This window comes from Triturus cristatus, chromosome 9 (assembly GCF_964204655.1).
Source record: "Triturus cristatus chromosome 9, aTriCri1.1, whole genome shotgun sequence".
NCBI classification, from domain to species: Eukaryota; Metazoa; Chordata; class Amphibia; order Caudata; family Salamandridae; genus Triturus; species Triturus cristatus.
In genome coordinates this window covers 1,027,720,017-1,027,741,563 of record NC_140592.1, presented here as the reverse complement: position 1 = coordinate 1,027,741,563, position 21,547 = coordinate 1,027,720,017, and the positions used below count along the sequence as shown (strand labels likewise).

The following is a 21,547-nucleotide window of genomic DNA, read 5'->3' as shown; positions in this document are numbered from 1 at the left end:
GCATACCCATGGAAAAAGGGTTAAAACAGGGCTGTGTCTTAGCACCCACTCTTTTTAATCTGTATATTGCTGATCTAGTCTCGCTGCTAACTAGCTGCAATTCACACGCCCCGAAATTAGGAGACATCTAACTACCCTGTCTCCTCTACGCAGATGATCATCAAAACAAAAGTAGGGCTACAACATCTCTTAAATACAACGCAGGACTTCTCCCAAGCAAATGACCTAACGATTAACTTGGACAAACCGAGAACAATGACAGTCGGGGAAAAAAAGGCGTCAAACCTCCGCCTGGTTCTGGGGAGAGACCAGAATAGAGGACACAACTGAATACAAATATTTAGGTGTGAAGCTGGATACAGGCGGTCGCTTTGTAGCACAGAAGAACAGTATAAGGCACAAAGGTTCAGTACTAGCAATCTCCCTAAAAACACTAAACTCTAAATTAACTGGCCCATCAATCCTGCCGCTCGTTGAGGTGGTCCGGGCAAAACTTCTGCCAACAATCACCTACGGGATGCGAAAACACTTGATGCCACAGTAACAACAGCTTATAGGGTTATTTTTGGGCTGCCGAAATACACCTCACCTGCGCAAATCAGACTTGAATTTGGCGTTTTGAAACAATCATTTGTCAGACAAGGGGCCTTTATCATTGCATGGGGCAAAGTGCGAAAAGCCGAACAGGGCATGTTAAACGAACAGCTGTGGAAGGAGCTACAATCGCACCCCACACTAACAGCTGCGGAATATCTACACAGCAGCCTACACAATTTGGTGCTGAACCAACTATGGGAAACACCGACAACCACCCCAATCTTTAAATAATTGGTGTGGAAGTCAGTGAAACTCCTCTCTTGGCTAGAGGATAAGGACGCACTCTCAAAGAGAGCACATGGTTGGATGACTCTAAATACATACTCAAAGCCGGGTACTCAAGCCTACTTTAACTTGGGATACGATAAAAATATAAAAATAGCTTTTAGGAAATATAGATTCGGACTGCTCCCCTGCGCCCAGCATCTCCTTCCCTGGCTTCGCAACATAGCAGGCTTTGTGTGTTGCTTATGTGGATCGGCTCGGGAAGACATGCTGCATCTACTATGCTCCTGTAAAGAACTCAAAACAGCACAAAAGAAATTTCTGAAACAACTTTTCAATCAACGAGGGATCCGCACCCGGAGGCAAGCTCTGCTGGCTTGCTTTGCACCTAGTGATCCACAATTGCACTGCAGAACAGTAAAATATCTGAGACTGTGCAGTAGTAAAATGCCAGAAATGCAGAAAATAGGAACCTAGTTAGAAAAACATATGTAAAATGTGTAAAGCGTCTGAGGACACTTCGAACATATAATTTAAGATGATAAATCTGACAAGTTATCTATGCTACTACATTTGCACAAAATTAGCAAGCTTTTTAGCACGGTTTTTAGATACAAGAGTTTTATATATGCACATGATAGTTTTAATTGAATATATTTTTTGTACTGCAACGGTTTTAATTAACTATGCAAATAAACTACTTGACTTACCTATTGTAGAGAGCTGTTCTACAGGCTCTAATCAGGCGCTTGCCTGGCTTTCGCACCCGAAAATGGTCACACAGGAAAATGTATGCAGGGCCCAGAGTAATACACTTTTTGAGCCTTGTAACGAGGTAATTAAAGCAGTCTCGAATTGTAATGGCTGGATAGCCAATTCACTGAATACTATTGTGCCTGTAAAAAGGTGGTAGCAAACTGCCTGGGACCCTCCGCGCCCTGGTTTTCAGAAGAGTTGAGCATGGCAAAGACTTACTGGAAAATGTGAGAGTGCAAATAGAAGTATACTTACAACCAATATGACAGAATCCTCTGTGGACAGTGATTAAGCAGTATCTTAAGCACATTCGAACATCTCGTCGTATTTATTCAACCAACAAAATTGCTTCTGCAAACAATTAGATACGGGATATTTAAATATTGTTAATAGCGTCTAAACGTTACTGCTCATTGTCCCATTGCAGAAGCTTTGCAACATCTTTTACTATTACTTTTAGCTAAGATACCGAAAATGTGCATGAATTTTGAAACGCTACTGTCTCCAGTTATCCAGAATTGCTGGAATAGCATTTTGCTTCTAACAGAGCTTCTCTTTCAGTCTTTCTTCCTCTCTCAGAGGTGAAATCTTTAATCCCCTCCACTAAATCTTGCTCACGTTTTGATGCCTGTCCAGCTTTGATTTTTCCCTATGGCAGTTAAGGCTCTTGCTGCCATTCATGATTCTCTCTGTAACACTTCCTTATTATGGTTGAGCCCCCCTCTGGAAGCAAGCATGGGACGTTCCACCTTTAAAGAAACCTTCAGCAGATCCCAAGGTTTAGTCCAATTACTGGGGGCTTTCTCTGCTTCCTCTCCCATTAACATTATTGGGGAAAAAACGGGCAACAAGCAGATATCTAACTATCCTGAACTGAACTAGCTTTTGGATGTCTCAGAATCGGGTTTTCGGAACGAATATAGGACTGAAACTGCTCTTGTGGCCATTACAAATAATGTGAGAATAGCGCTAGGGAGGGGAGACTTGGCTTCCCTGATCCTCTCAGACAACTCAGCAGCATGCAACACTATCTCACACTTTATTATAGCGGCTGCTTCAAATTGGGTTCTGTCAGAACTTAAGTTACTTGCATCTTTATTGGCTGAGAGAACAAGCAGTGCCCCTCACTCCAGTTGTGACTACATGTTTAGATATGGGTTGCTTTAGGACTCTGCCTTGAGCCCCACACTCATGGGCGTCCGCAGAAATTTTTCCAGGGGGGGGCGAACCTGGCAAATGAAGGGGCGTGGCTAATAATAATGGGGGCGGGGCTAAAATGGCAGACAATCCGGATCGGGTAATGTTCAGGCCAACCTGAGAAAAACAAGCATTGGCATAGCCAATAGGTCTCGCCTTTGGGACCTTATGACTGACTCACTGACTGAAGAACTTATATAGCGCACTTCTGCCAAGGCGTCTTGGCGCTGGGTAAGTATGATGCCGGCAGTATAAGTATTTAGTTCTGCAGCAGGTCCCAAAGGCGAGACCAATTGGCTATGCCAATGCTTGTTGTTATATCTGGGCATGTTGAGAGGCTAGGGGACTGGGTCTCGATGTCAGGTTGGGAGCACAGCAATGACCTACTCAATTTGAATGCGTAGATAATACAACCGGAGGGGTGAAATGAAAGGTTCACTACCAGGAATAACAGGAAAGTAGAAAGTTAGGCTGGTTAGAAAGGTAAGGAGGGGTAGAGGCAGGCATGGTGGTGAGGGGAAAAACAGATGCATGCTAGGAGAGCGCTGTGAGGGAGTGAGGCGAAATGGGAAGAGGCACTGAAGGTGGGTCGGGTAAAGACCGTAGTGAGGCAAACAGAAGGGTAGCGAGGGGTGAAGGGTAGACAAAGAAGTGAGGTGTAGAAGTAAAAGATTCAGGAGCAGAGACAGGTAAATAAATCAAAGCTGGAGAGGGGAGAATAACGCAGTCGTAGAACCAGAGAGGGCCAGGTAGAGAGAGGGAGAGGTGTGTCAGAGACAGGTAGAGACAGCTGAGGAAGAGGGAATAATAACGACTGAGGTAGACAGGCGAGGTAGAGGGGTGCGTTGATATAAAGGAAGTGCAGAGATGTGTCACAGATGTTACTGAAGAGGAAAAGAAGTAGAGATATTGAGAAAGAAGTAAGGCACAAAAAGAAGTAAGGGGTGAACAGAGGTAGAACGAGTGGAAGGGGAGAGAACACGTAGAAGATGAATGGCAGGGTAAAATGAGCGATCAGGCAGTGAGTGTGAGGAGTGGGATACAGAGGCATATGTGGCAGTGAGCGCGAAGTGCGGGGTACAGAGGGATATGTTGTGGCAGTAAGCGCAAGGTGTGGGGTACAGAGGGATATGTCGTGGCAGTTAGCGCGAGGTGTGGGGTACAGAGGGATATAAGGCAGTGAGCGTGGGCAGGGCCGACTTTAGCGCTCGTGGGGCCAAGTGCGATAATGCTTTTTGGCACCCCCAATGACCACCTCCACTACAGGTTCTTCATAACCATCCTTTCACAGCGCTCCTCAAGCCTCCGTAACCATTCAGTCTCAGGTGCATTTAATTCATTTTATAGCGCCGCTCCTATCAGTGTAAGGTGTCACAACACTTTACATCACACAGATTACATAGAGACAATCAATCATAGGTGTGTAAATCAGTGCATAGGAAATGTTACATAAGAGAGAGGACAAGAAGGTGTAGGAGTCACATGTCATCCATACAGGTAGGCAGGATAGTTTAAGAGTGCTTGGTCAGGAGAATCAGAAACCTAGAATTTAAAACCTAGCACCATGGATGGGGGGGTTCTCTTTATTAATAAGAATTGATTTCTACCCAAATTAACCCATTTTGCCACATTAGGATAATGAAAAACTGGGGGGAAATCATAACGCTCTAGCCCAGTTTGCATGCATCTTTGCTAACAGTTACTTGCTCACTGTTCCACATTAGGATTTTAACTCATAAAGAGTTATCAACAATATGGTCTCTCTGACAAAAGTGTGACCCACTGACCTATTTACATTACATTATACGCACTTTGTGAGCTGCACGTTCTTTGCAGCAAGCATAGTAACCCTCTGCGCTACCTTAGGATGAGTAGAAACTTCCACTACACAAAACTTTGATCTCTCCCTCTCTCTAAGGAAGTGCATTAATCACTGCAGTCATTTAGACATTTTTATAGGTGGCTGAAAGTTTCTAGGAGTCCAGGAAAGAAGCAGGTGCTTTTAAAATCATCATATTAGGGCCCCCTACATGAAGTCAGCAGCCGGTGCGGTGGCACCGGTCGCACCGCCCTAGAGCCGGCCCTGAGCACGGGGAGTGGGATACAGGGGGACATGAGGCAGTGAGCGTGGGGAGTGGGGTGCAGGGGGATATGAGGTAGTGAAACACAGGGTCGGGACGTCCTGCCAGACATGATAGGGTGCATACTGGCAGATAGATATGTTATTGCCACAAGTCTGTGTACATTTTAGTGGGATCTGAAATCCGGTCTATGCTGCAACCTCAGTTTTTGACTTGGGAGAATAATGCATCGACCCCCCCTCCCCCCCCCTCCCCGAACTTCATTCAGAAGATCCCTTGCTCTCAGGCTACAGAGTGTTCAGGGCCGGCTTTAGCGCTGGTGGCGCCCTGTGCGACAAAGTTTGTTGGCGCCCCCCACGGGCGCTCCCCACAGACTCCCACACTACTACCCTTTAACAGTACAGTACCCCCTCAAGTCTCCATAACCACTCTCTCTCAGATGTATTTAATAGTACCACCTGTACCAGTTTAGGGTGTCAGAGCACTTTACATCGCAAACACTACTCAGATGCAATCAATCATAGGTGTGTAAATCAGTGTATAGGAAATGTTACATAATACAGAGGACTACAAGGTGTAGGAGTTGCATGTCATCCATACTGGTAGGCAGTATAGTTTAAGAGTGCTTGGTCTGGAGAAGCACAGACTCAGAAAGTAAATCAGAACCCGATGGTTGGAGGTTACATTTCATAATGATGATTTTTTTTTACCGAAAGGATCTCTCTGACAAATGCACTGACCTATTTAAACTATATGCATTTTGTGATCTGCATGGTACACATTCTTTGCAGCACACACATTAACCCTCTGTGATACATAAAATGAGTTAAAAATACCACTTGACAAAACTCCTTTTCTCTCCAGGAAGAACATTAATCACCAAGTTATCTTGACATTTTTATTTTTGTATGACAATTTCGGAGACCGGCAATGCAGCAGGTGCTTTTAAAACCATAAAATACTTCCAAATAGGCGCCCCCTCGAAGAGTCAGCACCCAGTGCGGTGGCACCGGTTGCACAGCCCTAAAGCCGGCCCTGAGAGTGTTAAAAGGAGGTCTGTGTGTCCCGACCTAACCACTCGTGCTTGTGGCGCGCAGCTCAAACCGGCCATTGTCATTCTGTTTGTGGCAATCAGCCGCAGACAGAATGACAATGGGCGGGAGGGGCAGCGAGGAGGAGTGCAAGGAGCCCCATCAGGGAGTTGAGGCCTCTGGCAGGGAACACCTCTGCTCCCTGCAGGGCCCGTAATCCCGGACAAAAGGCGTCCGTAAAAGCATAAGTGGCCACAGGGGGGGCAAGGAGGAGCAGTCCAGGGGGGGGCAAGCGCCCCTCCTTGCCCCCCCCTGCGGACGCCCATGCCCACACTCTAACATATGTATGCTCCCTTTGTTTGAGTTAATCCACTCATTTTGTTTTGAGACAATCTCATACGCACATGACACTCATTAATGTTAGTTGATAAGGCCTCTGATTTTCAAGGGAGGCTTCTGGCTTGCATGAGGGTGGTTGCAGCAGGGATGGTCTCGAACTGCCTCCAACTCAACTCTGACCAGACCAAAGTACTTTTTTTCTGGAAACAGACAGGTAGCGGGTCAAATGACTGGTGACCGTTGGGCCTTGGGAAGGTCCCCATGCCCTCGCGTGTGATTAGAAATCTGGGTGTTGTCCTTGATCATGAACTGGCTATGTCTCAGCAATTGTTCCCATGAGAAGCAGGGTCAAGACTGATTTGCATATGGCTGGGTCCCAATTGGGGTGGCATAGTGAGCAAAAAAATGATGGACCCACCCCAATCTCTTCATTGGGGGTGAGTGGTTGAAAAGTTTTGGCACTCTGCTCATAATCTTGTTGTTGGAGGGGAGTAGTTAAAAGTTTCAAAGCTCAGTCCCTTTTCTTTTTTGTTTTTACAATGTTCGCCCTTCGTGGCCAAGGGTATGCCCAGACATGTATGGGTTCCTTGCTTGCTTTGACACTGGATTCAAGTTAGCCTGGCTGATGAGGGGAGATACCCCGAAACTGGTCCCAGGATGCTTTTTTCCGGTAGAGGGAGGACATGGCCTGGCAGTTCGGGCTGGACTGTTTACAAGAGAAGCAGGGTAAAAACTGATTTACATATTGCTAGGTCCAAACTGGGGTGGCATAGTGAGAAAAAGAGTGATGGATTCAACCCAGATCTCTTGACTAGGGATGAGCGGTTGAAAAGTTTTGGCTCTCCGTCCATCACCTTGTTGTATTTCTTTGTTCGCTCTAAGTGGCCAAGGGTATACCCAGATGTGGGTCCCTTGATCGCTGTGCCGCTGGATTCATGTTAGCCTGGCTGATGAGGGGTGATACCCCGAAACCGGTCCGAGGATTCTTGTTTCCTGTTCCGGGAAGACCTGGCCTGTAGTTCGGGATGGACTGATTTGCATATGGCTGGGTCCAAACTGGGGTGTCATAGTGAGCAAAATAATGATGAATCAAACCAGATCTCTTGACTTTGGGTGAGTGTTTTAAAAGTTTCAACACTCCGACCATCATCTTGTGTTTGCTATGTTCGCCCTTAGCGGCCAAGGGTATGCCCAGACGTGGGTATCTTACTTGCTGTGGCACTGGACTCAAGTTAACCAGGCTGATGAGGGGTTATACCCCAAAACCGGTCATAGAATGTTAGTTTCCGGTCCAGGGAGGCGGCCTGGCAGTTCGGGCTGGACTGTTCCCATGGGGAACAGGGTCAAGACTGATTTGCATATGGCTTAGTCCAAACTCGGGTGACATACTGAGCAAAAGAACGATGGATTCAACCCTGATCTCTTGGCTTGTTGTCTGTTTAGCACCTTATTGTGTTCTCTACGTATAAATATCCATAATATAATGAATATTAGAAGTCATTTTTAATTCCAGCACATTCAGTATCTGATAGAGACATCTAGCCGCAGATTCCTTAACTTAGAATATCCCCAGACGTCAGACTGGATCCAGAAAATTATCAGCAGCAGCACCTCTGCGCGCCGGGGTGCGGCGCCGCGTGGCTCCGTCCTGATGTCGTCCACGGATATGACGTCAATGAAGCCATATAAGTCCCTCCCGGCGCGCTGATGTCAGTTTTTCTTCTTTTCCGTGTCTCAACGCGGATCCGGAGAAGTGGTTGCATCTGGCCTGGTTTTGTTTTCAGGCTTTCTCAATGCCTTTTGGCGCCCGGTAACAGTGTGCGATGCCTTCAGGCTTCAAGGTGTGTGCGACCTGTACACGGCAGATGTCAGCGACGGATCCACACGCGATCTGTGGTGCTTGGGAGAGCACCACAACTCCGAGGAGTGCGACGCCTGCTGGCAACTGAACCCAAAGTCCCTGCGGGAACGTTGTATGAAGTTGTTTCCGCCTCGATGTCCCGTTCGGAGTCCTCGCGTCGCAGGTCTCCCTCTCGTGCTGGGGCGTCGGGCCCCACAGGGGGGTCGCCGGTCGAGTACCCTGACTCCTGCTCCGGAGTCGCTGCGACGTCCGGACATGGCCCGGCGTTTGCGAGGGCGGTTCGCAAAGCTACAGATAGTTTACAGATGCAGCCACCCTCAGTCTCTCTGCCCTCTGATCCCTTGTTGGATCTACTCCACCAGGGCACCGTGGAAGTGGAGCCTTTGTTGCCTTTTGGCGAGTCGTTATACAACACTCTTCTTGGGACTTGGGCGAGACCTTCTTCGGGGGACCCGGTGGATCGTGCTATTGCACATTGCCATCGCCTGGCTCCGGATGACCCTGTGATGACCCTGTCTGTTTGTCCCTCCTTCCTCGGGCTCAAGGGCTGGTGGTCCAGGCGGCCTCAGTTTCGCTGCCTTCTGCCCCTCTCCGTTACTCCCTCCCACTTGGGAGTCTCGATGGTTGGAGTTGTGTGGCCGCCATATTTTTGCATCCACAAGTGCAGGCCTTGGATCCCTGAACACGTTGTGCGTGTTTGCATGGGCTACTTCGGCCCTTTGTGACTCGGTCGAGCGCCTTCTTCCCTCTCTTCCAAAGGGTTCTCGGACTGACCTGGATCGGTTGATACGTGATGGCCGGGACATGGCCCAGTTTTCCGTTCGGTCAGCCATGGATACCACTGATTCGGTAGGTCAGGCTATGGCCAGGTGAGTTGCTCTGCGTTGCCATGCCTGGCTGTGCGATGGCTGTTTCCCTGCAAATGTTCAGGAGCGTCTTAGTGGTTTGCCCTTTGATGGGGTCACCCTGTTCGACAGACATGCTGACTCAGCTGTTCAACGTCTCATGTCTGGGTTTCAATGACTTCCGTGGTTTCTTTTCCTTGTTGTGGACTTTGACTTTTAGTTGCAGTATTGTCACTGCTTTTTCAGATATCCGTCTCTGGGTTCAAGACGTTATTTCCCGGATGGACTGTACAGCTATTTTGCCATTTTTTGTCCTTCTTTTGCTGCAGCTGGCCAGCTGTTTCTGCATTTCTTTTTGAGTCCACTGCCTACGAGCTCATCTCAAGAGGTGTACCTTGCTTTTATAGGGATGTACCATACCCTATGTGGGGTACCCGTTGGCTATTGTATAGCTACTCTTCCTTGCACGGGAGGTTTCAACAGCTCCCACGGAGTCTTCTTAGGATACTTCTCTTCTGTCAACTCTCTTCCTACTATTGTAGGACATCCCCTCTGGTGAGACCCACGGGGTTGTTGCGGCTTTCTCTTGGGGTTTATGCGTTGTAGTCTACAGTTGGTCCGTAGCTCTCTTCTGCCTATGTGGAGGCACACTTCCCCAAAGTGTTATTGGGTTTCTGCCACACCTGGCTCTCCCCAGCATGTTCTTTCATCTTTCGTTGTGCTTTTCTGCCTGCATTGCCTGTTTTAGATGTAGGCATGTGTCCCTTGAGGGCTTGTTGCTCTGTTCCATTTCAGAACAGTTTCTTCTGTGTTCTGTGTGGATTCGACATGTGTGTACACACAGGATATGTTCGCTGTTACAGGGTGCTGGCGGTGTACCTTCCGTCCCAGTCTTGGTTGCATTCTATTCTGGTGGTATTGTCTACTCTCAATTCCTGGTGCAGGGAAGTGCTTACGTCTTCTTTCATGGCTCAGGCCATGTTGGGTTTTTGCCTATGGGCTTTGGAATTACCGTAAAGAACAATGGGAGAGCTAGGGAAAAAAAGGGGGGATTTGTCCGTATCCCCTGGATGTAAATAAGCTTTGTCAAAGGTGGACAGACCCAATGTAGTGTGGTACGGTCAAAATGAAGCAATGTTTGGGAACCCACGAAGTGGGTTAAAAGGCCCCTCACACACCAACCTGGTTGGTGTCATGCTTCATCATTGGGGCCCCAACCGGGTGGCCGAATGCCCCCCGGTTGTGCTGCGACGCCTGACTACAGCGGAGCTGGTGTGGTGCAAAAATGTGATGTGGTGATGATTAAAAACAAATATCGCTGAGAATCCTTGCCATTAGAAGATTTATTATTGGCGGCTCAGGATATAGACTAAAAAGATATGTGATGCAACTAATAGGGAAATAATTATCTGCTAGTTGACTGGGTAGTGGGTCTACATGTTTCAGCTCACGTATAAAAATAGTAAGGAGCTTTCGTCAGGACCAGTGTATAGTGAGTGGCAAAAGGTGAAGTGCCACGTGGTGAAAAAATATTAAAAATGTTAGTTACCTACACACTCGCTAAGGTGTGTGGACACAGTGTCAACACAATTGCGGACACTGCGGCGCAAACACTATGGCTGAGTGAAAGCGCTATGCAGGAAGCGGGAGGGGGGCGCTCCTTACAACAATTTTGGTTGTGAAGCTACCATCGCCTGGCACCTACTGTGGCCTCCCGAAGTCCCGGATGCTGATTGGAATTACCGCCAGCTATGTCTCTGCTGCGCTTTACCTTGTACCCTATTTCCGTATGCACTTCCCTGGCAGGAACTCCGGTCCCTTTGCTTATAGCGCGCAGGGGCTCAGGTCCTTTCGCTTTTGGCCACTACTGATGTTTTCTGACTCACTGTGGCCTAGTGGTTAATGTCTGTCACTCTCTCTTATTTCAAGGTTATGTGTTCCACTCCAGGTGTTTCACTGGTTGTGAGTTAACAATCATAACCAAAGGCACTGTTGCTTTCTTTGGTGTATGTTTACGGTGCAAGTATTCTTCTTCAGAATACTCGTTGTCATTATACAGTGTCTGTATGGGGCTGTATATGCTTTTTTCTGACAGACCTCTTTCTGTGTATTTCTAACTCCTTCCTCGTGAGTGTAGTGGTCAGTGTCCCCGCCTGTCTCGTGGGAGGCCAGGGTTCCTTGCCCGTCTGGGGGATGCTGTTGCTTTTAGGTGTCTTGACATTGTTGTGTCCTGCTATGCTTCACACCGGTGCCGTTGGTACCTATTGTGTGACTTCCCTTCATCTAGGGCGTGCTCTTCGAGTTCCCCCTTGTTTTTCATTTTTCCTTCATTTGTTTATTATACTTCTTTGTCTAATGTATATATGTCATGAGTTATACACACAGGGAGAGAGAATGCTTACTAGGTTTTCCTTGCCCTAGTATTGGGGGTTTTAGCCCCAGATTATCTCTCTCTCTCTCTCTCTCTCTCTCATGTGGGAAAGAGAACTCTGTGTGTCCCTGGCTTTGGCCGGTTTCCCTTCGCCGTTTGTACCTCTGGGTACAGTTGGCTGGTTGACTACCTGATGATGCGTCCGCCTCTCTTTGCTGCTGCATGCGTGCTAGTGGTGCTCCAATTTCTTGGGCTTTTGCATAGGTGTGGTGTGGTTTTCACAGTACACTCTGTCTCCTTGTGTGTATCCTATCATCCACATACCTGTATCTCCTGGTAGTCATGACTCTGTATGTCTCTGCATGGTGACATCTGTCCCCTCACATTTCACTTTTTGGCACCCACTGTGGTGTATGTTCAGTGGGTATGCTCAGACGATGTCATACTATCTTGTCCCTTTTTCTGGGACTCTGTCTCTTACGGATCCATAGGATCCAGTGCTCAGTTTAACTTCTTTTTGCAGACGTTTCTAAACTTTCTTCCATTATGCACTGCCTTTTCGGGTTCTGTGTCTCCTTTCCTCCCTGTCTGGACGAGGGAGGTCTCGTACCGTCCTCTGACGGATTGTGGTGCGTTTGCCTCCCCTTGTTCATGCTCCCTTACAGGGCTTCATAGGTCTGGTGTCAGCCGCGCTGGCATTGCTGTTCCTACTGTGATTAGTCAATGTTATTGACAGATATGTTATCTTGGAACTTGGTGGGTTTCGGTCGCAGACCCTCCTCCAATGGGGTATGGCTTTGGTATCTATCCTAAGTTAAGGAATCTGCGGCTAGATGTCTCTATCATATGAACAAGTTACTTACCTTCGCTAATGATGTATCTGGTAGAGACACAGTCTAGCCGCAGATTCCTTAACGCCCACCCATCCTCCCCGTTCAGCGAGGACCTGTTCAGGTTGGGCTCTACCCACTTGCCCCCCTTACAGGTGGACTGGTCTTCCTGCGGGGTGGTCTACTTCACCTCCCTTTGGAGCGTGATGTCTCATTCTGTTGCTTCTCCACCCGTTCTCTTGACTGGGTGGTGTGTTTCTATGTCCTTCTATGCTCCTCCACCCTGTTTCTGTTTCATCCAGTGGGGAGGCTACTCCTGTTCTTCTACCCTCCTTTCCTCCCTCATCTGTTCTTTACCCATTACTTTGGCGTTTCTCTGACTATGCTACAATCCATTGTTTTGGGGTTCTGTTTGACTGTGTTACAGTCAATTGATCATTTATGAAGTGTATGGTTGCACATTCTCTGTTGTTGCTGAAATGTGGTTGCTTACCATGAGTCAAGTTGTTCCAGTCTTGTTGCCCTTGCAGTTACATCCTGTGGTTGCAGACTGCCTATCGTTTGTCATGGTATTTATTTCCCATACTCTTTTTGCCCCCTAGGAGGGCGTGGTTCTTCGCTTCTGCGAGATTCTTTCTAGGGATGGGTACTCTGTTCCTTCCCTTCAGTCCCTTACAGTATGAGTATTCTTTCTTTGTCATGCAGGGTGATGTTTCTCATCAACCTCTGTTCCTTGTCATTGTTGTATAATAGATTTTTGATATTTTTGGCACACTGTTCCCACACTCTCACAGTTTTTGTAGTTTGTCCACGTTGTGGCGTGGAAAAGTTTCACAGTAGAAAACTGACCTCAGTGCGCCGGGAGGGACTTATATGGCTCCAATGACGTCATATCCGTGGACGTTCCGTGGACGACATCGGGACAGACCCACGCGGCGCCGCCCCCCGCTTCTGCTGTGAATTTTCGATATCCAGTCAGACGCCTGGGGATATTCTAAGTTAAGGAATCTGCGGCTAGACTGTGTCTCTACCAGATACATCGTTACCGGAGGTAAGTAACTCGTTCTCTTCTATTTACAGTTCTCTCTGGTCTAGTTATAGTGCTCACAACCATTCATTTTAATATTGTTGGGTTTTTTTTTCTTTTCTTTTTCAAGCTTTATAAAAAATGTATTCTGTCGATGCAGAGCTTAATACAGATGCCGGGGCTTCCCCATTGTGCTCTTGATGTACAGAGCCTGCACATTCTGCCAGTTTTTTTTCAGCAGTGAGACCAAGAAGTTAATGGCAAGATGGATGTTGTACACCAGCTCATCCTCTGTCATTTTAACATGGCCAACAGCAACTGTGAGGCAGAGGACCTTCTTCATTTGAAACTTGATGGTGGATTTCACTTCATCAACCTTTGCCACCATGTTTTTATTGTGGGTCAAGAGGGAAGGGAATTTTCCAGCTTTGTTTAGACCAGGTCCCAGGATACGGGGTATCTGCTTAATCAGAGACTCTGATGCCAAGAAGGCATCATACTTCTTAGCCAGTTTTTTGACCATCTTCTTGTTTTTATTGAGCTTCTTCAGTGCTTCTATGTCCATGTGGGTATGTCAACAGCCTTGGACTCATCACAATGTTGCTGGTCTCTCAGGACGCAAACTGAGAACTTGGGACGGGGGCAGGACTTAAGCCTGACTGTGCCTGAGAAACGCTTGTCCTTCTGAGGGTCATAGTTCTTCAGACTAATCTGCAGCTCCACAGTTTCCAAGAACTTGCGGGGTTTCTGCTGAGAATTCTGCAGAAGTTCTTTCACCCCTTCATACAGGGTGTCACGGGAGACTTTGCTACTCATCTTGACTCAGCGAATGAACAGAGCAAAAGCATTCATTTTAATATTGTTACATATTGTTAAGCATATAACATACTTCACATGCTCTTTCCATTTAAACAATAACATATTCTGCCTGCACTTTGCTTTTAATGATAATATCCCTGTGGCAATGTGCTAGGCACTGCCACCAGCGATATTGATAATTTCTTGTATGATCTCATCTGTGACAGGGTATTTTGGCTTTTTTTAGGTTTTGTATCTTAGGTATTACCCCCCTCCAACTGAAGTTTTTGTTGGTGCTACTGAATGTATAATTGTGTTCCTGTAGTACCATATCGCCTTACTTCTTGCGTGTTTTCATATTTTTATATTTCAAGTATAAAATGTTTTGGCTACTCATTGTTGGGAAATTATAACTAGACAGAATGATGTCATGCATGCCAGTTACGTTTTGTTAAAACAATGGGTTTTTTCAACAATGGTAGGCAAACCTGCACTGTGTCTACGATTATGTGTTTGTGTGTGTGAGAGTTGCTTATTTGTTGGTGTGTATATGGATTTCTGTGTTTATGGGACTTTGATAGTGTGTAATCGGGAGTTCTGTTCTAATGAGTTTTGTGGGTACTAGTGCTTAAGCGCATATGTGAGTGTCTGTATTTGTGACTATGCATGCACTTGTGTCTTTGTCCTTAAATTTGCGTGTTTGAGGTGTGTGTGTGAATTGTTTTTTATGTATCTGATACATTTCAGTATGTCATTGTAGTCATTGGTGGTTGCGTATGTGAACAGATGTATTTTTGTTGGGATATATATATGCATGTCTTTGTATTTAGGTCTGTCAATGAATATGTTCTCTGAAGTGAGGATGACTTCATTAATGTTTCTGTATATGAATAAGTGTATTGTGAGTCTGTGTTTGAGGGTGCAAAACTGTCATTGCCTTTTTTGATATGAGATTATCCATGTTTAAGCTTGCTACTGTGTTAATTTTTTGAAAGTTATGCATGTTTGCCCTCTGGATGTGCTCCCATGATTTGGATCATGCTTGTAAGTGGGCCTTTATGCCCCTATGCAGTTTTGGGTGCATGCTTCCGCCTTTGTTGCTTGGGCAGGGTAGTTTGGCTTTCATTTCTTCGCTATAGTGTGTCTGGCAGGAGTTCAGTGCGAGTCTGGCAGTACTCAAGAGTCTTTTGCTGGCAGTGATACAGAGCTGCCATCATTCATTGCCCTTGCCCGCGCTTGAAATTGTTATTTCTTCTGTCATTACAAGCCAAGAGCTTGTGTTGGTGTAGCGGTTGGGTTCAGTATACACTTCCTGCCAAGTTATGAATCAGACCCTGATTCTAGTCCAGACTGCCAGATCTGGGAATTATGAACGAACTAGAGATGCCTGCGCTTTATGAGTATATTCCGGAACAAGGGATCACGCCCTAGCCTAAATTCAGTGTAGTTCATCAGGAGGTGTTTGTGTTAACTGAGTAGTAGATCCATTCAGCGTTTGATTGCTGACACTGCCGTTTCCAGCTTTACACATGATCGGTATGCTGATAATCCCAATGTATTTTGAGTTTGCATTCTGGCATTCCAACCACACACCCTGTGCTTGGCCTGTCTGCATAGATGTCTCAAAGCACTATGATATTCGTCCTCCAGATATTTCCATTTTCTGTCTTTCTTGTCCTGCTTGTATTTTTGTCTTTCCTAAATGATGCTTGCTGGTACTCCAATGTTTTACCTTCAAGTTAGTATTTGAAGGTATGTGGTCCTACTAGTATTTCTTTTCCTGCTCTGGAAATGCCATACTGGCATTCTTAGCACCCATCCTCGAGCAGTCTCCCAAGATGTTCTCATTTGCTGACCATCATACATTCTCTTTTCCACCCTCTAGATGTCCTTCTTTTATGTACATTTGGAAATCTGGATATGTTGTGGTTCTATGACCCTGAAACCAATGACCCTGAAGTTGGGCTCAATATTCTTATGTGTTACTTGATCAGTAACTTCGAATTCCTGCCTGTTCCACTTTCTCATCTGGTATTTTCTATTTCTATTTACACGCTGGATTTTGCCTGCCGGTATTCCAATTTCAGCACAGCCTTTTGCCTGCAGTCCCTCACATTTCCACGCTGGATTTTGCCTGCTTTATTACCATTTCTTTTCCACTTGGCCGCTAGTATTCCAGTTTCCACCCTGGGTTTTGTCTGCTTCCATCCCCTTTTCCACACTAATCTTTTCCTACTATCAGGCCCATTTCGGCTTTATGTTTTGCCTGCTGATATTCTGGTTTGTTTCCTTGGTCTTCCAGTATCACGCAGTTGTCTTTTGCCACAAATACACTCTGCTAGAAGCCTCTTTTCCTATCATAGAATAGAGTGACTACAACGTAACACTTTCTTTGTTGGCTCAGATACAAGTACAAGTGCTCCCTGCTAATTTTAGTGTAAAACTACCTCAGTTGTGATTACAGATTAAACAGTCCTAGCAGAACTTCATCGCCTGAAAGGATGTGCTGCTCTTCCGCAGACTTGTATTACTAACAAAGGGTTAGGCCGAGACTAACCTATGCCATTGCATTAGCTTTTTTGTTTGTTTGCACATACATCACTGATAAGCTGATTGCTTCTCAACATGGGTGACAAGTAGGAAAGGAGACGTGAGGGATCGCTGTCACAGCAGCACAAGCACAATAGACATGCAGAAGGAGAGGTGTTCGTAGCAACATCTTACACGTATCACCTAAGAACCAGCATAAAATCCATTTAAATTACTCAATGAATACTGTCTCCCATAGAGTGAGAACTCCACTGTAAGCCAAGCAATCTAACTGGCTTTAGAATCACAAAAGTCTCCCTTTAAAATTATTATAGGTTAATTTGAAATGATCTAATTTAAAATCATTATATTATATGCTCAGACATTGTTAACATCTCGGACATCAATTTAGAGGGTTATGCCATTCACAAACATTCTGGACTTGCTTCCTTCAAAGAGCCCACAAACATCACACTTAAAACTCCACCATGACACCTTAGCAGAGGGGCATTCCTCAGACCTTCGATGAAGCATGCAGATTTGTGTTTACATCTATTTCAAAGAGTCCCTGTGTTCCCACTTTGCCTATCTCTTAGTGGTTTATTGTTCTTGGAATCACTTCAGTCTTTTAGCTTATGTTTTAAAGGAGATATCTGACACTCAGTTCATCTTATCTTTTGCGTTCTAAAAGTTTTCTTTCCAGCTTCTCTACCTGAAATATGTATTGCGTAGACTTAAAAATTAACATCGTTCTGTTGAGATGTTGGTGTGTCGATTCTAAAGCTTTGTAAAAGAGACCTTACTTCATTTACTACTTCAAAAAAGGATCTAAAATTCAAGAATGTCGCTGCTAAAATATCAAGCCCCATTTAAATTGAAAATGTAAAAAGAGTAAGATGAGATAACCCTGTTCTTGTGCTAGCTTGGAAACCCACTATTTGTAATCATGCGATATGTATTTCCTAAAATGAAAGTGGTGGTTCTGTGGGACAATATCTTTAGATTTGAGGACTTGTATTCAAGGTACCAAGTACTCCAGTCACTGGGGGTTACACCAGTAAACATTTTGTGCTGGAGAGAGATAGTATTAAATGTTTGATGTGAAGGTACATTTGTGATGCATGTTGGAGAAGAGATAGTCATTTACGAGACATGGAAAGGACAATATGCAGGTGGTTGTTGGTATCCGATAATACTAGACTGTCACCTGTGACCCAGGGCTGAGATAGGTTGTTAGGTTCAGTTAGTCTAAGGCGATAATCCAAGATGGGAATAGAATGCTAGAGTCAATTGATGCAATATAGTATCCTTTAACTTAGGAAGCAGAATGTGAAGGTTAGATGGTTCAGGACATTGAGTATTAGTACAGGATGTTAAGATTACAAAGTTCAGGGTAATGAAACAATCCCCAGAATAGAGAAAATATATTAGGGTAATTGAATGCAGATTAGTGACTGTTCAATCAGGTCCAGAGTGTGGGGAGATGGCCTTTGAAAGGAGACTGGAGTCCAAAAATGCAAGATGTTGACTGGTAACCCAGAATAGAGACCACTTTCATGGACCGAGTACAAACGAGTGTACATTGGCACAGGACAGAGTCGTTATGCGAAGGGCAGAGAGAAGATTGTTGTAGGCATCCCATTAAAATGTGTATTACTTTTCTCCACAGCACTCAAAAAATTACCGAAGTACCCATTACCTCTCAGCAGCATTCTGGGTCATCACGCACAGTGAGACGGTACCCTTCTGGGGGCTCTCTTCTAACATCCAATGCTCTTCCAAATGGATCTGAACAGGAGCAGGTCAGAGGATCTCTTCAAAACCTTGCACATCCTGGAAGTGCCCTCACTCCCTGGGGTAAGAATTAAGAAAATTGTCCTTTATACCTCTTATAAACAATTGCCCGAGAGTTCCCTGTAAACCTGGAGTAAGAAAAAATCCAACAATGCCCTCTATACATACCTCTGGTAAGAACTAATCCAACAGTGTCCTTTTGCAACTGGTAGATGAACTAACTCAATAGTGCCCATTCTACCTGGCATAAGAACTAATCCAAGATTGTCTTCTGTATCTGGGGTACAAATGAACCCAAGAATGGCCGCTATACCTCTGGTAATAACCAATCCAACGTCACACTCTATCTGTGATAAGAACTAACCCAACAGCACCCTCTAAACCTGAGATAAAAACTAATCCAACAGCGTTGTCTACACCCTGTGCTAGACCTAACCCAACAGTGCCCTTCATACCTCTGTTAAGAACTAACCTAACAGCAGCCTCTAAATCTGGAGTAAAACTAATCTAACAGCACCATCTGTACCTGGGGCAAGATTTAAACAAACAGCAGCCTCTGGTAAACACTTGCCCTTGAGTGTCATATTTGTCTTGTGTAAGAACTAACCAGTGCCTTGGAATGTGTTTTTAAGAACTTATTCAAGAGTGCTCTCTCGACTTAAGACACAAACAAACCCAACAGCCTCCTCAGACTCTCAGTCAAGAAATGGCCTAGTTTCACGGTCTCTGTTAGGGATAAGAAAAAGTTCAAGACTCCTGTCTCTCCTTAGTGTAAGAACTAAATCAATACCTCTATGTGGTAATTAGTGTGTGAAGAATACCCCTCTCTGTAGAAAATCCTTACCTTAGGGATCTATTGGGCAAAATGATATGAAATAACCTGTGTCATCTATCTTCATGTGCTCCCTTGTCTATACCTTATTTCTCTCTTCTCCTCCCAGTTGTGAAACTCTAGGGGTGAATGAGTGTCTTCTATTCTGGTGAAACAGTGGTGTCTCCCTTGTGAATCTCTCATGTGTGACGACAATTATTTCCTCGTGCACCCAAGGTTTCCCTCTGAATCTCACCCCTTCTGCTGTCTTCAGCATGTGGTGGAAGGAATACATGCTCTTGTATGGTGCACCCTATGTCTCTCTTTTGAATCACAATACTGTGAGTGAGCACTCTTTTTCTGTTCACACAGTAGTATTGTCAGAGAGCACCTGCCTAATGAAAGTGAAAATGGCCACCTGTCCTCAAAAGGGGTGAGTCTCTCTCCCTCCTTGTGCTCACAATGGTGTTCCCATGTGAATCTCTCTGGTCTGAGTGAGTGCTACTCTTCTGCATTCAGTGTCACATTCCATGGAAATCTTTTGTGAGTATTCCATAGTTTCCTCTTTACATTTATTGGCTGATCTCTCTCCCATGAATGAACCTCTAGTATCCCTACACTACTCTATACTTGTGTACACATTTGTCTCTCCTTATCACTGGTCTCCTATTATTATATTATGAATGTGTTGGACTAGACCCTCTATGCAGAGTGACCCCCCCAAACATTTTACCTTCACCTCTTCTATTTTTCTGAATTTGTTTTTGTTGGCCTTAGGACTCTGTGCACTTTATCACTGCTAACCAGTGATGATAACATGCCTGTGCTCACTCCCTAACCTTAGTAAAATTGGCTTACACCTAATTGGCATATTTATTTTACTTGTAAGTCCCTAGTAAAGAGGCATACCGTATAACCACGGCTGGTAAATGAAATGCTACTAGTGGGTCTGCAGCACCTATTGTGCCACCCACTTAAGTAGCCCCATAAACATGTCCCAGGTCTGCCATTGCAGGCTGTTTGCAGTTTTAAACTGCCAATTCCACAATGCAAAAAAGCTCTTTTGCCAGGCCTAAACCTCCCTTTTTTACACATACAAGAACTTCCTAAAGTAGGCCCTAGATAGCCCTTAGGGCAGGGTGTATTGTAATTAAATAGTGGCACATGTACTTTTAAGTTTTCCATGTCCTGGTAGTGAAAAACTCACACATTCGTTTTCAATACTGTGAGAGCTATCTCTCCCATAGGATAACATTGGTTTGCCTTATTACATTGAATACATGCTAACTTTTGAATGGAAGCAGGTAGAAAAATCTTGTTTGGTGTCTGAGAATTTGTGATGTAAAAACTACTTCTTTAATGGTAAAGTCGGATTATCAGTCCCAATTCTGAAAATGCCCCTTTTAGAAAGTTGTTAATAAGTACAAGGGAACCCAAGAATTGATATGAACCAAGGGTAGTAGGTATTTTCAGGAACAAAAGTTCCTACAGTCAATGAATAGATAACAGTGCTCTGAAGACAAGAATAATGTCCATGAGTAATCAAAAATAGATATGTAGTACACTTTTATTCAAACATATATATATGTGGAAGATTAACCCCACTAGGGTAATCCTCAACGGGTGTTAAAACCATGAAAATAAACAGGCATGAGACATTAAATGACCATCAGTTGTATCCACAATGGGGGTCACTTATTTACATCAAGGACAACACTACTGCACCCAGAAGTCATACACACATATTTAAACGAACAGAGTGTTCTCCTTCTTGATTTAAATAAGTGAACCGCATTGTGGATACAACTGATGGTCCTTTAATGTCTCACCTGCACTTCAAAAGCCTGTGCAGTGCTCTCACACAAAGACCTTCACACTAGCCTATTATGCCTGCTGACAGACTGCAACCAGGGCAGGGAGGTAGGAAATTCCAGCCACTTCTATGAGGAGAAGCCTCCAGAGGTTTCTCCCACTTCAAAGGAGGCACCAGGTATAAAAGTATGACCCTCAGACCCACTCTTGAGTTCACTTTCTTGTCCTATGGTAGAACTCCCAGAGGCCTGCCAGCTGCTGTGGCCTGCTATATACTTCAGAAGACTGCTTTGACGCATCAAGGACTCCTCTGCTGCTTGAAGCCTGCTCTGAACTCTCAGAAGTCTGCTAAGCTGCTTGAAGCTTCCTGAGTAACCCCAAGGGCTTGTTGACTGTCCTCCTAATCAGAACCTCAGGGGCAGAAAAGGCTTCAAGCATCTTGAAACCGAACCTGGACCCTGCCTGAGTGAATCCTGGCCCTCCAAGTGGTGCCTCTCCAGTCCTGAACTTTTGGAAGTGGTGCTAAAGGTGTCCTGATAGCCCAAATCCAAGCTTGGAACTCAGAAGAGTTTGGCCCAAAAAGTGCTTTGAGAACCAAGAGTAGACTGGGTCCAACCTGCTCATCGATACTCTCATGGTGCAT

The 21,547-nt window shown here is 45.3% G+C and overlaps 1 protein-coding gene and 1 pseudogene across 1 annotated transcript in view; one reads left to right on the top strand and one right to left on the bottom strand.

Moving 5' to 3' along the window:
- The window catches only part of LTBP2 (latent transforming growth factor beta binding protein 2), a 1,878,832-nt gene that overhangs the window by 805,066 nt on the left and 1,052,219 nt on the right, over positions 1-21,547 (top strand). The window contains exon 4 of the mRNA XM_085626762.1: positions 18,157-18,344. Coding sequence (XP_085482888.1) covers positions 18,157-18,344 — 188 coding nt within the window. The remainder of the gene's footprint in view (positions 1-18,156; positions 18,345-21,547) is intronic.
- LOC146799269 (large ribosomal subunit protein uL1 pseudogene) lies at positions 13,304-13,999 on the bottom strand (annotated as a pseudogene).